The sequence below is a fragment of the Zootoca vivipara genome, chromosome 2 (assembly GCF_965207765.1).
Source record: "Zootoca vivipara chromosome 2, rZooViv2.hap1.1, whole genome shotgun sequence".
NCBI lineage: Eukaryota > Metazoa > Chordata > Lepidosauria > Squamata > Lacertidae > Zootoca > Zootoca vivipara.
Window position 1 is genome coordinate 116486140 of NC_142584.1, and position 14013 is coordinate 116500152.

The 14013-nt window shown below is 52.4% G+C and overlaps 1 protein-coding gene across 1 annotated transcript in view; it reads left to right on the plus strand.

Moving 5' to 3' along the window:
- The window catches only part of LOC118080190 (uncharacterized), a 51717-nt gene extending 38293 nt beyond the window's left edge, over nucleotides 1–13424 (plus strand). Inside the window, exons 12-16 of the mRNA XM_088662520.1 lie at nucleotides 8079–8363; nucleotides 10406–10492; nucleotides 11894–11932; nucleotides 12567–12599; nucleotides 13120–13424. Of these exons, the coding sequence (XP_088518646.1) occupies nucleotides 8079–8363; nucleotides 10406–10492; nucleotides 11894–11932; nucleotides 12567–12599; nucleotides 13120–13142 (467 nt within the window). The 3' untranslated portion in view covers nucleotides 13143–13424. The remainder of the gene's footprint in view (nucleotides 1–8078; nucleotides 8364–10405; nucleotides 10493–11893; nucleotides 11933–12566; nucleotides 12600–13119) is intronic.
- Nucleotides 13425–14013: the final 589 nt, after the last annotated feature.

Genomic DNA, 14013 nt, shown 5'->3' on the forward strand with positions numbered 1-14013 from the left:
TGTGCATGCACACTTCTTCAGATGCACTGAAACAGGAGTCCCCAGGCGCTTATGTAGAGAAAGGGTGGGGAGGGAGTGGGGAGGGGGTATCACTCGGAAGGGTGGTGGAAGGGGTGATCCGTGTTGTTTCGACTCAGACCAACACGGCTACCTACCTGTAACTAGAACATATGTATTAGCCGTGCTTAGAGAGATCTGAGCAAATGCATGTATGGGGTTTTTAAACAAGGGTTATGTCACAGTGGCCTGGGCGGGCTACTTCAGAGTAACGACTCCACACTGCTCTGCATTTTATCTTTTTATTGGTGCTGCGTATTTACAGTGCTAAAGGCAATGCTATTTACAGAGACACATCTTATCCGCTTGAGTCAGAACCTCCGAATGGGGTTTGGCGCGTCTTTCTCCAACATAACAACTTGGGGAGACCCAGCCTCTTCCCCCTATGTTTCCTGCGCAATTCCGGAGTTGGGGGGATCGGCCTGCCCCCCTTGCTTCCCCCTTCCTGGCCCACCTTGGGCTGTGGCTCCGCTACCTTGCCTGAGCCTCGGGCACCACTTCCTGCTTCTCCACTTGAGTCGGAACTCTCCCTGCTTTCCCCAGCACTTGGCGATGGGCTGGACCTCAAGATGGGAGGGACCTCCCTATATCCCTTGTCCCTCACATCCACCCCCCTCCCAAGCCCCTCCCGAGAGTTTCTGAGGGTGTCGGGGGCGACTGAAAACCTAAAAAGTCTGTGCTGTCGGAGCCCGTGGGTGTGAACACCTCCCCCCAATCCAGCGAGTTTCCTCCTTCCCCCTGAGAAGACGGAAAGCCCAAAAATTCCGTGGCATCAGAGCTGGTGGGAGTAAAAATATGCTGCCAGTCCTCCCCTGCCTCTGACGTGGTGGACCTCGAAGAAACCCAAACCTCGTCCTCAGGATCCTCAAACTCCGCTTCCCACCTCCATGGGGAACTACTCTCTGCGCCCTTTTCCTCTGGCCCTTCCCCCTCTCCATCCCTTTCCATGTGCCAGGGCTTGGGCCTGTGGGGGAAGAGGGCGTGGAATTCTTCCACTAAGAATTCCTCCTGTATTTCCGTGGCTGGTACCCATTCATTCTGGGACGGCGGGGCATCCTCCCATGCCATGAGGTACTCCAGGCCCCTCACCCCTCTTCGTGAATCAAGGATGGCCGTGGCTTCATTGAGTTGCTCCCTGCCTCCCCTCTCCCCCCCTCCGTCGGGGGGCTGTTCGCTGCCCTGGAACCGGCTGCTTTCCCTGTACGGCGACAGCAGTGATCTATGAAACACTGGGTGCATCCTCATGTCTCCCGGCAGTTCCAGCCTGAAGGCTACCGGGTTGACCTGTTGCGTAACTGTGAAGGGGCCCAACCTTCTGGGCGCCAAATTTTTGCACCGCCCTCTGGTGGGAAGGCCCTCAGAGGACAACCACACCTTGTCCCCCACCCTGATGACCTCCCCCGGTCGCCTGTGGCGATCTGCCCCCTTCTTGTACGCTTCCTTGGCCCTCTCCAAGTGTTCTCTGAGTTGCTGGTGCACCGTCTCCAGTTCCTCCGCCCAATCCTCTGCCTGTGGGCCCTCCTCCTCCCCCTCCCTCTCTGGGAAAGATCTGAGGTCGCGCCCGTAGTTGGCCTTAAAGGGCGACACCCCTGTGGAGACGTGCACTGCATTGTTGTAGGCAAATTCTGCCAGTGGCAGGCGATCCACCCAGTCCGTTTGCCTCTGGCTGACGTAGCATCTCAGGTACTGCTGCAGAATGGCGTTGACCCTCTCCGCCTGTCAATTGGTTTGCGGGTGCCGAGCCGTCGACAAGCTGACCTCCACCTGCAGGAGGCTCATGAGCCGCCGCCAGAACCTGGAAACAAATTGTCGGCCTCTGTCCGAAATAACCCTTAAGGGTAACCCATGCAGTCTGAATACGTGGTCAACGAACAGTTTGGCTGTCTCTTCTGCAGAGACCGCCCTGGCACACGGTATAAAATGGCACATTTTGGACATGAGGTCCACCACCACCAACACTGCGGTCTTGCCCCTGGAAGAAGGCAGGTCTATGATGAAGTCCATGGACACTACTTCCCATGGCCTGTGCGGTGTGGCTAATGGCTCCAGCAACCCTGCTGGTGCTGCTCTGACTACCTTAGCTCGCTGGCAGGTGTCACAGCCCCTTACATAGTCTCGGACATCCTCCCGCACCCCTGGCCACCAGAAGTGTCTCAACCGCCGTTGGGTTGTCGTGTAGCTGCTTGAGGACCTTACCTCTGAGCTGGGTGGTGGGCAGGTACAGGGCTCCCCTGTAAAAAAGCAACCCCCTTCGTTCCGCAAAGTCTTTTGCTTGCTCCCTCCCCCCTCGCAGCTCTCTGAAGATGCGGGTGGCGAACTCATCTGCTGCCGTCAGTGCTGTGAGTTCCGCCTCGCTCACCACTGCTGCTCCGCAGGACCATGCCGACGGGGGAAACACGTGTCGGGATACTGGTGGCAACTCCTCCTCCATGTACTCAGGCTTACGAGAGAGGGCATCCGCCCTGACATTCTGCTCCCCTGGTATGTAGTGGATGGAGAAGTTGAAGTGCGGGAAGAACTCTGCCCACCGTATCTGCCGCTGGTTGAGCACCCTGGCTGTTCTCCAGAACTCCAGGTTCTTGTGGTCCGTGCACACCTGGATGGGGTGCTTGGCGCCCACCAGGAAGTGTCTCCAGTGTTTAAACGCAGAATGGATCGCCAAAAGTTCCTTATCAAACACCGTGTAGTTGCACTCTGGCTGGGTCAGCTTTCTGGAGAAAAAGGCACAGGGTCTCCATTCTCTGTTGGCATCCAGTTGCAGCAAAATGGCGCCCACCGCTCGGTCTGAAGCATCGGTCTCGACGCGTAGGGGCGCGTGCTGTACCACGTGGAACAGGTTCTGGTCTGAGGCGAACACCCTCTTGGTCTTTGAATGCTGCTTGCGCCTCTGGTGTCCACCTGAACTTCTGCTTGCCTCTCAGGCAGTCAGTGATGGGAGCCGTAACACGAGAGAAGTTCTTGATGAACTTCCTGTAGAAGTTGGCGAAGCCTAGTAGGCGTTGGGCATCTTTGCGCGTCCTGGGGCTGTGCCAGTCCAGGATGGCCTGCACCTTGTCCTTGTCTGACAGCTTGTCCTTGTCTGACAGCCCCTTGTCTGACAGCTTGTAGCCCAGGAAGTCCACCTCCTTGGTGTGAAACTTGCACTTCTCCAGCTTCACATACAGGTGGTGCTCCTTCAGGCGCTGCAACACTTCCCTGACATCCTTCACGTGTTGTACTGGGTCATTGGAGTAGATAAGGATGTCATCCAGGAAGACCAAGCAGTTCTTGAAGAGGAGTGAGCCTAGGACGTGGTGCATGAAGGCCTGGAAGCATGCTGAGCCCCCTTGCAAACCGAAGGGCATCACCAGGTATTCAAAAGAGCCCAGAGGCGTGAACATCGTGGTCTTCCACTCATCGCCTTCCCTGATCCTGATCAAGTTGTACGCTCCCCGTAGATCGAGCTTGGTGAAGATCTTGCCCCTGCGCGCTGCTGTCAGCAGATCGTCCACTCTGGGCATTGGAAACGCCACGGGTTCCGTCATGCTGTTCAGGCGCCTAAAATCCACCACCAGACGGCGCTGTTGCGTGTCTTTCTTGTCCACCCAGAAGACCGGGCTGCCCCCTGCTGCCTTGCTTTCTCTGATGAACCCCCGCTTGAGGTTCTTGTCGATGAACGCCCGCAGATCCTCCAGTTCCTGATCCGACATGGAGTACAGTTTGGCAGGGGGTAGCGTTGCCCCTGGTATCAGGTTGATCTGACAATCAAAGGACCTGTGCGGGGGCAGGTGGTCGGACCCCGCTTCGCTGAAGACCTCCTGTAGGTCCCAATACTGTTTGGGAATCGCCTCTCCCCCCTTAACGTGCATGGTGGCTACCGTGGCTATCGGTGGCCCCTCCCCTGGTTGGCGCTGCATGCAATGTTCCAGACAAAAGTCTGATCCAAACGTGATGCATCTCTGGTGCCAACTGATGGAGGGGTCATGGCGCGCCAGCCAGCTCATGCCCAAGACGATGGGGGGGGGGTCTGAGATGGTGGTGACGTTGAATGCCAGTGTCTCAGAGTGCCTTCCCACTGTCATTCTCATGGGGGGGGGTCTGGTGGGTGATGGCCCCTCCCAGCAACTCCCTGCCGTCAATGGTGGAGACGTGCAGGGGAAAGTCCAGCTGCAGAAGTTGGATCTGGTGTGCTTCAGCAAATTCCATCGAAAAAAAGTTTGCAGAGGCACCACTGTCGATTAGGGCTAAAACCGTCAGGGGGTACCCATTTGGGAGCGTTAGCGTCACTTCTAGAACCACCCCTGCTCTGGGGGGGCTGGGCTGGTGCTGTTCCTCGCTGTGCGGGTGGGCGGGCTGGGGCTGCTGTCTGCCGATTGCGCCTGGCTGCTGCCCCTTGTCTCCTGCAGCCAGGCTGTCTCGTTTCCCTGCTGTGGTGCTGCGTCAGTGGGGGAGGGCACAACCGTTCCCGCCTTCCCTTGCCATTCCCTGCGGTGGGGGCAGTTTCTGACTAGGTGAAGAGGGGAGTTGCAGAGGAAGCAGTTCCCGCCCCTTCCCTCCTTGCGTCTTGGCGCCGCTGGGGTTTGAAAAGCCCGCGTGCGCGCGCTATCAATTTGCATGGGTTCCTGGTCTGCCCCGGCCCCAGGCGTGGCCTGGGATGGCTGTTGGGGGAGTGGCTTCTCCTGCGACCGTGGGAACCAAGGCCATGTTGTGCGCGTTGTCTGCTTGTCGTTCCATCGAGATTCCTGCCTCACCCCCACCGCTAAAGCTGCTTTACTCAACTCATCCATATTCTTGGGCTTCGGACCTCTCGAGAGCTCATCCTTCACATCAGCATGCAATCCCAAATAGAACGCAACTTCCATCGGAGGCAAGTGAAGCTCCCACCCCAGCTTGTGCACCAGCATGGTGAATTTCGCCCAGTATTCGCGAACTGTCATTTTTCCCTGGCGTAAATTATGAAGTTCCTCTTTGGTATGGTCCATATGGCTATCAGACGCATACATTATTTTTAAAGCTTCTAAAAATAGTTTGACATTCTTCATGCAAGGGTTTTTTGCCGCGATTAACGGTCTGAGCCATTCCCTTGCTGCTCCGGTGAGATGCTCCACTATAAACGCTATTCTGTGCGCATCATCGGGGAATTCATCATTGTGCAGCTCAAGGGCGTACAATATCTCAGTCTCAAAGCCCTGATATTCCCTCGGGTCTCCGTTGAACTTGCTTACTAGGGTCCCCGCTCTCCTTCCCGGTAGTACTTGGAGTTGGGCCCCCCCCCCCCGCCCTTGTCTTTCTCTGCATCCAACTTGTTTTGTAGCTCCACTGCTAGCGCTCTTAACTGCTGCTCTTTCTCCTGTAGCGATCTCACCTGGTTAAGGAGATTCTGCCTCTCCTCCTGGCTTTTCCGCGTCTCCTCTTTGGCCGCTTTTAATTCTCCCTGTGCCTGCACCGCCAGTTGCTGTAGCTCTTGCTGGGCTTGCTCCGCGAGCTGCCGCCATTTCTCCGCTTCCTGCGCGCTCATCCCAGCAACTCCAAAGTAGCCCCCCAAAAAAGATTCGGAGGTTGCTGTCACAGTGGCCTGGGCGGGCTACTTCAGAGTAACGACTCCACACTGCTCTGCATTTTATCTTTTTATTGGTGCTGCGTATTTACAGTGCTAAAGGCAATGCTATTTACAGAGACACATCTTATCCGCTTGAGTCAGAACCTCCGAATGGGGTTTGGCGCGTCTTTCTCCAACATAACAACTTGGGGAGACCCAGCCTCTTCCCCCTACGCTTCCTGCGCAATTCCGGAGTTGGGGGGATCGGCCTGCCCCCCTTGCTTCCCCCTTCCTGTCCCACCTTGGGCTGTGGCTCCGCTACCTTGCCTGAGCCTCGGGCACCACTTCCTGCTTCTCCACTTGAGTCGGAACTCTCCCTGCTTTCCCCAGCACTTGGCGATGGGCTGGACCTCAAGATGGGAGGGACCTCCCTATATCCCTTGTCCCTCACAGGTTACATTCTGAGGATCGTGCCTAAAGCCAAAATCGTGTATAGTCAAAACACATTGGATTCTAAGGCGATTGGGTTTGCCAAAGTCCTTCTTCCCTGGACGCCCGCCCTCTTCCCGCCCTGTTTTTGGTTTTTACAATATTTTTTGCAAAGTGTGTCAAGCTGTATTTGCACAAGTTAAATGTGCCTATCAATCAATATACTTGATTCGACCGATAGTCAGAAACAAAAAACATTTCTCAATACAAAGATAGACGTATAAAACTGAAGGCATTAGAGGGATACATAAAAATATAAAAATATAAAACTGAAGGCATCAGTGGGATACATAAATGGGGTATGACCGCGCTACTAAACCTCCTACAGATAACCCACATCAAGACATTCGATTATACGTTTCCGACACTTGAGCGCCAGGAAGAGGAATTTAGCCACTGAGAAGGTTATTTTCCCAGTGGGCTTGTTGAGCAAATATGCTGCCTGCCGTTCTCTTGGTCGGGAACTAAACTGAGATAAATACAGGTCTATAAGATATTGCCTTAAATCATTATAAAAGGGACAACTCAGTAGAATGTGTTCTATGGATTCTACCTCACCCAAGGCACAATGGCACATTCTCTGACTGTATGGGACTCCTCCAAATCTTCGCCTCAAAACCGCCGAATCAAGGACATTCAGTCTAGCCACAGTAATTAAGTCTGCGGTATTCCACGTAGTGGATATCCGCCAGGTAACGGGCTGGTGCAGACCAATACACCTGCTCCCCTAAAAACACCCCAGATTTCACGCGGGCTATGTCTTCCTGTCTGGCGATATCCCCCAATCTCTGAGCGATCATCGCTTTAGCGCGGCCGTATGTCATGGACTCAATATAAAGGGAGGACAGACCGCACTTTTGCACTTCCTCTACCACTTCCCTTTCCTATGGAGATTTAAAATTATCCCTCAGAATCAGGGGGGCCAAACCCATCGGTCTGAAACATAGTTTGAGCCATAGCCATAATTTCGCTTTCAGAGCCACATACGTAAAGGCTTGGCAACGGGTCTCCAATCTCATGATCGCACCCGCAACAGAAGGGGGGATCCTGAGAATGGCCCTGAGGAATTGTGATTGGATAGATTCCAATCTTACAAAGTCCCTACGCGAACCCAAGGCAATGCCCACCAGAAGTAGTGGGAGAACTTTCATTTTAAAGAGTCGCAGGGCAACATCTACTGTTTGTGCCTGTTTCTTGGAATACAGGGATCTAATCAACAGAGCTGCTTTAGAAGCATTTGTGGCTATATATTCTCTGTGTGCCAAGAAGGACCTGTTTGATCGAACTATCTGACCCAGGTATTTGAAGCAACTAACCTGCTCTATGGGAATACCATTAATTGACCACAAATTAGGTTTTGGTTGAGCAGCAGAGACCATTATTTTGGTCTTGGCATAATTAAGATGGAGCTCGTGTTGGGTCACGTATTCATGAAGAGCTCGAAGCATCCTTCTTAACCCAATGGGGGAGGTAGCTAAGAGGAGGGCGTCATCCGCATACAGGAGGATTAAATGTGCCTAAGTTGCTAGCTTACTGGGCCTCGTGGTCTGCCATTTCCACTCCAGGGGAGGCTGCCATGGAGAAGGCAAGTGGGCCCTTTCAAGTACTGCCATTGGGGACCTGGTGAAATTTGCCCCTCAGCCTTGAGGCAGCTCCCTGGGACGATCTAGGAAGCATAGGTTGTCATATTTGAATAGTGTTAGAGCTTTGCAAGATGATAAATGAATTTAATTTGTACCCAGTCCTCCCTCCCAAAGGAGTCTGCTTTGTCAAAGAAAGGATAAAACATCTGAAAACAGTTCCACCATAGACACTGACTGGGGAAGGTGCCAAGGGAGGTTGAGGAATCCCATTTATTCGCAGTTCTTTTTAATTTCTGCAGGTGTGACATTCTGACACTCTGGGAGGCAGGACTAGCTGGCCTCCTGGATTTCTGCTCTTTAAAAATACAGGATTCATTCCGGCTTCCGTTGTGGATGTCTATTTGTTAACTCCAGTGCTTCAATTTTTGCAGAGGCTCCGGTGGTGAAGGTGACCAGGAAGGCAGACTATGACAGCCTGGAGACCCTTGTTTGCCAAATCCACGGCTTCTACCCCAAGGAGATTGATGCCAACTGGGTGAAGGACGGGGAGGTCTGGCAGGAGGGCACCTCCCGAGGATTGGTCGCCCCCAACTCAGACGGGACCTACTATGTCTTGCTCAGTGTCAAGATCGACCCCGAGGAGAGGGATCGCTTCCGGTGCCGCGTGGAGCATGACAGCCTGGAGAAGCCTCTGGACGTGGCCTGGGAGAATCCAGGTGAGAGACAGACAGACAGACAGACAGACAGACAGGAGGGGAAGGGGTGGGCTCTGGGAGGGGGATTCTCACCCAACTCCTCCCTTCAGCAGCAGCACAGCTCAGATGGGGAACCCCCAGTTGGATCCTGTCTATGTCTCTTAAGACAAGCAACTGAATCAGAATCTGTAGATTTCGACAGAGATGCAGCCTTTTCTGGCAAGTGTCTCATAGGCCTTGGACTCAAATTGGATGTCGTAGGTAAAACTTGGCCGTCACTTTTTTGCCTTTACGCCCAAGTAGTTATGATGTTACATGATGTGGGCAGATATTATACTTCTTCAAAATCAAATGTGTCAGCACAGTGTGTGCAATAAAACTTTATTCTGGCATCCATCTGTGGAAATAGACCCCCCCCTTTCTAATTTCAGCTCTGTATGTACTTGTGGGCACCTTGGGAGGAGATGAGGGTTGTTTGGGGGGCATTTTGGGTTATCCGCTCTCCCTGGGACCCCTCTGCCTCTCACAAGCTCTGGTGTCAGGGTTGCCATATTTTGAATTGCAAAAAAGAGGACACATTTGCCAACTTCTCCTTTTAACTACTGATTGCTATGATGACTCATTTCAAATACCCCAACTATATGTAGGCTAAAGAAGCTGTGATACATTGCTAGTTAGCAATGTTTTTACTTTCAACAACAAAATAATGATGTTCATTTATCTATTTATTTATTTATGTATTTGTTTGCTTTATTAATTATTGTTTATATTTGCTGCATTTATTGTAACTATGATCTTCAATGGTTTGGCTAAAGAGAAAAGGGAAAAAACAATTCTCCCTAACACTTCAGTTAAAATTGCTACAGGTGCCAGAGAGGGTTAAAGAAAGGGGCTGCTTGCCACACCTCTGGTTATTTGTGGCACCACGACTGGGGCACTTCAAGTATCTTTACAGACATGGAAGGGGTGTTAAGATGGCTGCCACCCACACTTCCAGTTGTTTTCAATGCAACGACAATGACCCAAGGCTTCCTTTACTATTTACTGGCGCCAATGAGGTTTAGAAAATGGTCACCATGCTCACTTCCTGTTATTTGTGGCGCGATAACAAGCAACCTGAGGGGAATCATCTACGTCAGGCATGCCCAACCTTCGGCCCTCCAGATGTTTTGGCCTACAACTCCCATGATCCCTAGCTAACAAGACCAGTGGTCAGGGATGATGGGAATTGTAGTCCAAAACATCTGGAGGGCTGAAGGTTGGGCATGCCTGATCTACGTGGTCGTGACAAGGATTATGGAAGCAGCCCTTGAGCCAAACCCTGACACAGGCAGGGTAGAGGGGACCAGGGCTCTTGTCTCGTGCTCACTCACCAGCACTACGGACTTCAGAAATTCCACCGAAACAAAAAAACCTGGACATTTTGCCTCATTTTAAGAATCTGTCTGGACAAACATATTAAGTCTGAAAAAAGAAGGTGTGTCCAGAAAAAACTGGATGTATGGCAACCCTACACAACACACTTTTCCCTAAAGGTTTGAGCCTTCCCTGAAGGCCTGTAATATTGGGCTCTGGAGGGTCTCAGAGGGGAGGGAATCCTTTCCTCTCAGGGTCATGACAGAGAAGGCTGAAGTGTATGAGGAGGAAGAGACCTGCTTTTGGAGTCTGTGATAAAACAGATGTGCCTGTCAACTGTCTTCTTTAAATAAACTGGTTACAGTGGTACCTCGGTTTAAGTACACAATTGGTTCCAGAAGTCTGTACTTAACCTGAAGCGTACTTAACCTGAAGTGAACTTTCCCATTGAAAGTAATGGAGTGGATTAATCCGTTCCAGACGGGTCCGCAGAGTACTTAAACTGAAAGTACTCAAACCGAAGCGTACTTAAACCGAGGTATGACTGTATTTTGAAGACCTCTAATGTTGGACTCTGGTGGGGAAAAACTCCCTTGTATCAGGGCCACTACAGAGAGGCCTGTTAGGAGAGAGAAAGAGTGTCTGCTTGAGGCCTTGGGGAGCTGCTGCCACCAGTCTGAATAAAAATGTCTCTTGTCCCCTTTTAGTCAACCTGGGGCTCATTGTGGGAGCCATTTTGGGTGTCTTGGCTGCCATCTTCCTGGTCTCTGGGATCATCTTCTTCATCATCCGCAGTAAGTAAACCCTGGATGTGTTTGCTGCCTCTCCTGTGTCCTTCTGTTTTAGCCTCCAACTGGGAATGTGCTGGTGGAGCCTTCCTGGCAACTGCCCCTTGTATCTCTACAGAGACCCTTCTCCATAAAAGCACCCTTTGAGCATGGGCCAAAAGTCATGGTGGTCATTGCTTTGCACTCACTGTGTGCTCAGGAAATTCACTTCCCACCTGATGTTTTAATCCATCCTGTGCCTTCAATCCTGCAGACACTTACCAGGGAGCCTTCCTTACATGTCTTTATGTGCCAGGCAAAAACGTTTCTCTCTGACCAGGCCTTTGGCCTTTTAATTGCGAGTTAACTGGTTTGTTTTTGTTTTATTATGTATTTTGCCAGGGGCGTAGCCAAGATCAAAATTAGGGGGGGCAAGGGGCGGGGCCAAGGCATGGGAGGGGAGGGGTCACAGTGGGGCAAGGAAAGCCATGGTCGTTCAGGGGTGAGGGGGTGCCAGGATCAGCCCAAAATCGGGCTGCTCCGATCCCCTCCTCCCCCTCTGCGATTGCCGGCTAAAAGGGACGTCTCCCTTCTCCCTGGGTGGCTGTGGGGAGGGTGGAGGGAAAGCCAGCCAAACGCTTTGCGCGGCTCTGGGGCTTTCCCTCCGCCCACCCCACAGCCAGCTGGGGAGAAGGGAGACGTTCCTTCTAGCCGGCTGGCTGTGAGGCGGGTGGAGGGAAAGCTCCAGAGCCGTGCAAAGCTGGCTGGCTTTCCCTCCGCCCGGCCCACAGCCAGCCGGCTAGAAGGGACGTCTCCCTCCGGGCGGGGAGCAACTGGAGGGCGGCTCCAGCAGGACGGAGACTCTGGCCACAGCGCAGGGCGGCATGGTGGAGGCGGCGCTGCCGGCGAGGCTCTGGAGGGCAGCGCTCCAGCAGGTAAGAGGCTCCAGCCGTGGCACGGCATGGCAGAGGCGGACGAGAGCGCCGCGTCCAGCCTCCGCCTCTTCTTTGGCGCCCTTCAGAACGTCACGCCTCTTGACGACCGCTTCGCCAGCCCTGCTTTGGGGTGGCAGCTGCCCCCTCCTGCCCCTTGTCTACGCCCATGTATTTTGCGCTCTCATTTTGTATTTTTATTTGGGGAATCACCAAAATAATAATCTGAAAAGGAATGAGTGAAGGGACTGGATAATGTTTCCTTCCAGCCTCTTGGAATTTATCCACTGCCTCGTTTCCCCGTGTTGATATTCTAATTTAATTTTCTCATTTTTCCCCTACTTCTTTGTAACTTGAGTTCCTTGAAAAGCTCCCCTTCTGGGCAAGGAGCATCTGCAAGGAAAGTTTCAGCATCTGAGAGCCAGATTGTCGAAATGGGATTGTGTGGCCTCTGGAGGTCCCTTCCAGCTCTGACCTTCTCCTTTTGTCTTCTCAGGGAAACGGAGCGAGGAATTAGCCTACAAAGCTGCCTCAAGTGAGTGACTCCTCCCCTCTCTCTGTCTGACATATTTTCCCCACTATGGAGCAGTAACAGGTTACAAACAGGCAAAAATAAACATGGTGGTGACCTAGTCCTTGAGCACAAGACCCTGATGGAAAGTTTAAGCCTGTCTGTGGACAGCAAGGAGTCCCTCAGGGCCACAGACTCTGAGATGGGCTGAGGGGTGGGCTTCAACCAGCAGCAGGAGGAAGAGCCGAGGGTGCAGGGAGAGGGGGATCTCTGGTTGTTTACTAGAACCTGAAGCTAAAGATTTGGTTGGCTGGCTCAAGTCTGTGAATGTCAGGAACTCCCCCCCCCCCTGAATTGGCACCACTGCTCCCCCCTCTGCCTTCTGCCTTTCTGCCCCATTCCTGCCCAAATCACACCCACCCCAGCTCTAGTCCCCCACTGCCTCCATGCCAGGCTGTGCCCATCTCTCTTTGCCCTCCAGCATCTGCTTCTCCCTCCAATGCTGTCCTTGAGCCCCCTTGCCTCTGGGCTGCCTGTCCCTCAACGTCCCCAGATTGAGACTGATTTGGGATGGGGTTGGAAGGAGGGAGGAGAAGGGCTGGGGGGATGGGATCTCCCGCCCTGGAATCCTGACTCCCGTGTTTCCTCCCTTTTGCAGCAAGCGACCAGGGGTCTGACAGCTCCACCAGGGGTAAGTGGGGGTGCAGGTGGGGGCAAAGGGGGGCTCTTGCAGAAGACTCTGTGGGGAACATCCCCAAATGCTGAAAAGCTTCTCCTGTTACCCACCTTGGGGTTTCCAAGAGTGACATACTCTGGAGTGTCCATTGAGCTGAAAAAAGCTCTTGTAACACATTCTGTCTGTCCATCTGAGCTCCACAGAGGATCCCCTCCATCTGAGAATGTGAATGACAGATAATCACATTTTGGGTTCTGGAAAAGGATTTCTCCTTCCCATTTCTCCTGGTATTCCCCCAAAGTGTGCAGCTTGGCTCACTTGCTCGAGCTGCCCTCTGCAGGCATTTGCTCTGCAGGCCCATTTTGGTTTTCATCCAAGCATATCTTAGGTCTGATTTGACATGATGAGGGATGGTGGCTTTCCTTACGAGGCTGGACTAGACGGCCTTTGGGTTCCCACTAGCTCCGTAATGCTGATGCCGCCACACCATGATGTTGGCTTAACTTTGAAACATTCCTATTCTTTATTTCTGCAGCTTCACACCAGCCTGGTGTGTGAGATAAGACCAGAAGGAGCCTGCCCAAGCTTTGCTGTGAATTGCAGAGGCTTAGAGCCCCTCCTGTCCTTTAATGCTGTTTATGATGCTTGTTAATCCTGGCTCTCACCCTGCCATTCTGACTCCAGCTGTAACTAGAATTTGAGGATAATCATGTTTTTCTGAGGGATTTTGGCCAATTTTGCTTTGCAGCTGATTTTCAGAAATGTGTTTGTATTAATCAGAAATGTGCCAGAAATACACAACTAAAAGCTTTAATAAGGGATGGGGAGATTGAGCTGTAATTTGGATGTCTTCTCTTGGTTCTTTGTTGCTGTGGATCCTACCACAAGCCTTTCCTCAATCTTGTGTCACTCCCTTTCCATCCAAATTGAAGGAACGACAACATTTGAGAACTGCTTTAGGGTGGCGCTGTGGGTTAAACCACTGAGCCTAGAGCTTGCCGATCAGAAGATCGGCGGTTCGAATCACCGCGACAGGGTGAGCTCCCATTGCTCAGTCCCTTCTCCTGCCAACCTAGCAGTTCGAAAGCACGTCAAGTGCAAGTAGATAAATAGGTACCGCTCTGGCAGGAAGGTAAACGGCGTATCCATGCGCTGCTGTCGGGACCACCAGGGGTCAGCAGAGAATACGGCAAGACCATGCAAAGGGGGTTTGAAGCGTAGGGGTTTGAAGCGTAGGGAAGAAAGGAGACTCTGGGTCTCCAAGTGGCGTCGTTGGAGGCGTTCCCGGCGTACGGCACTTCCGGGATCTGAAAGCGATTGAATGGTCATGGAATCTGTAGCTCAGTTTTGTACATATGTATATAATGTATATATGTATATGTATATAATAAAATCCTGTAAATACACCCAAGCAGAATTGGGAGACTTT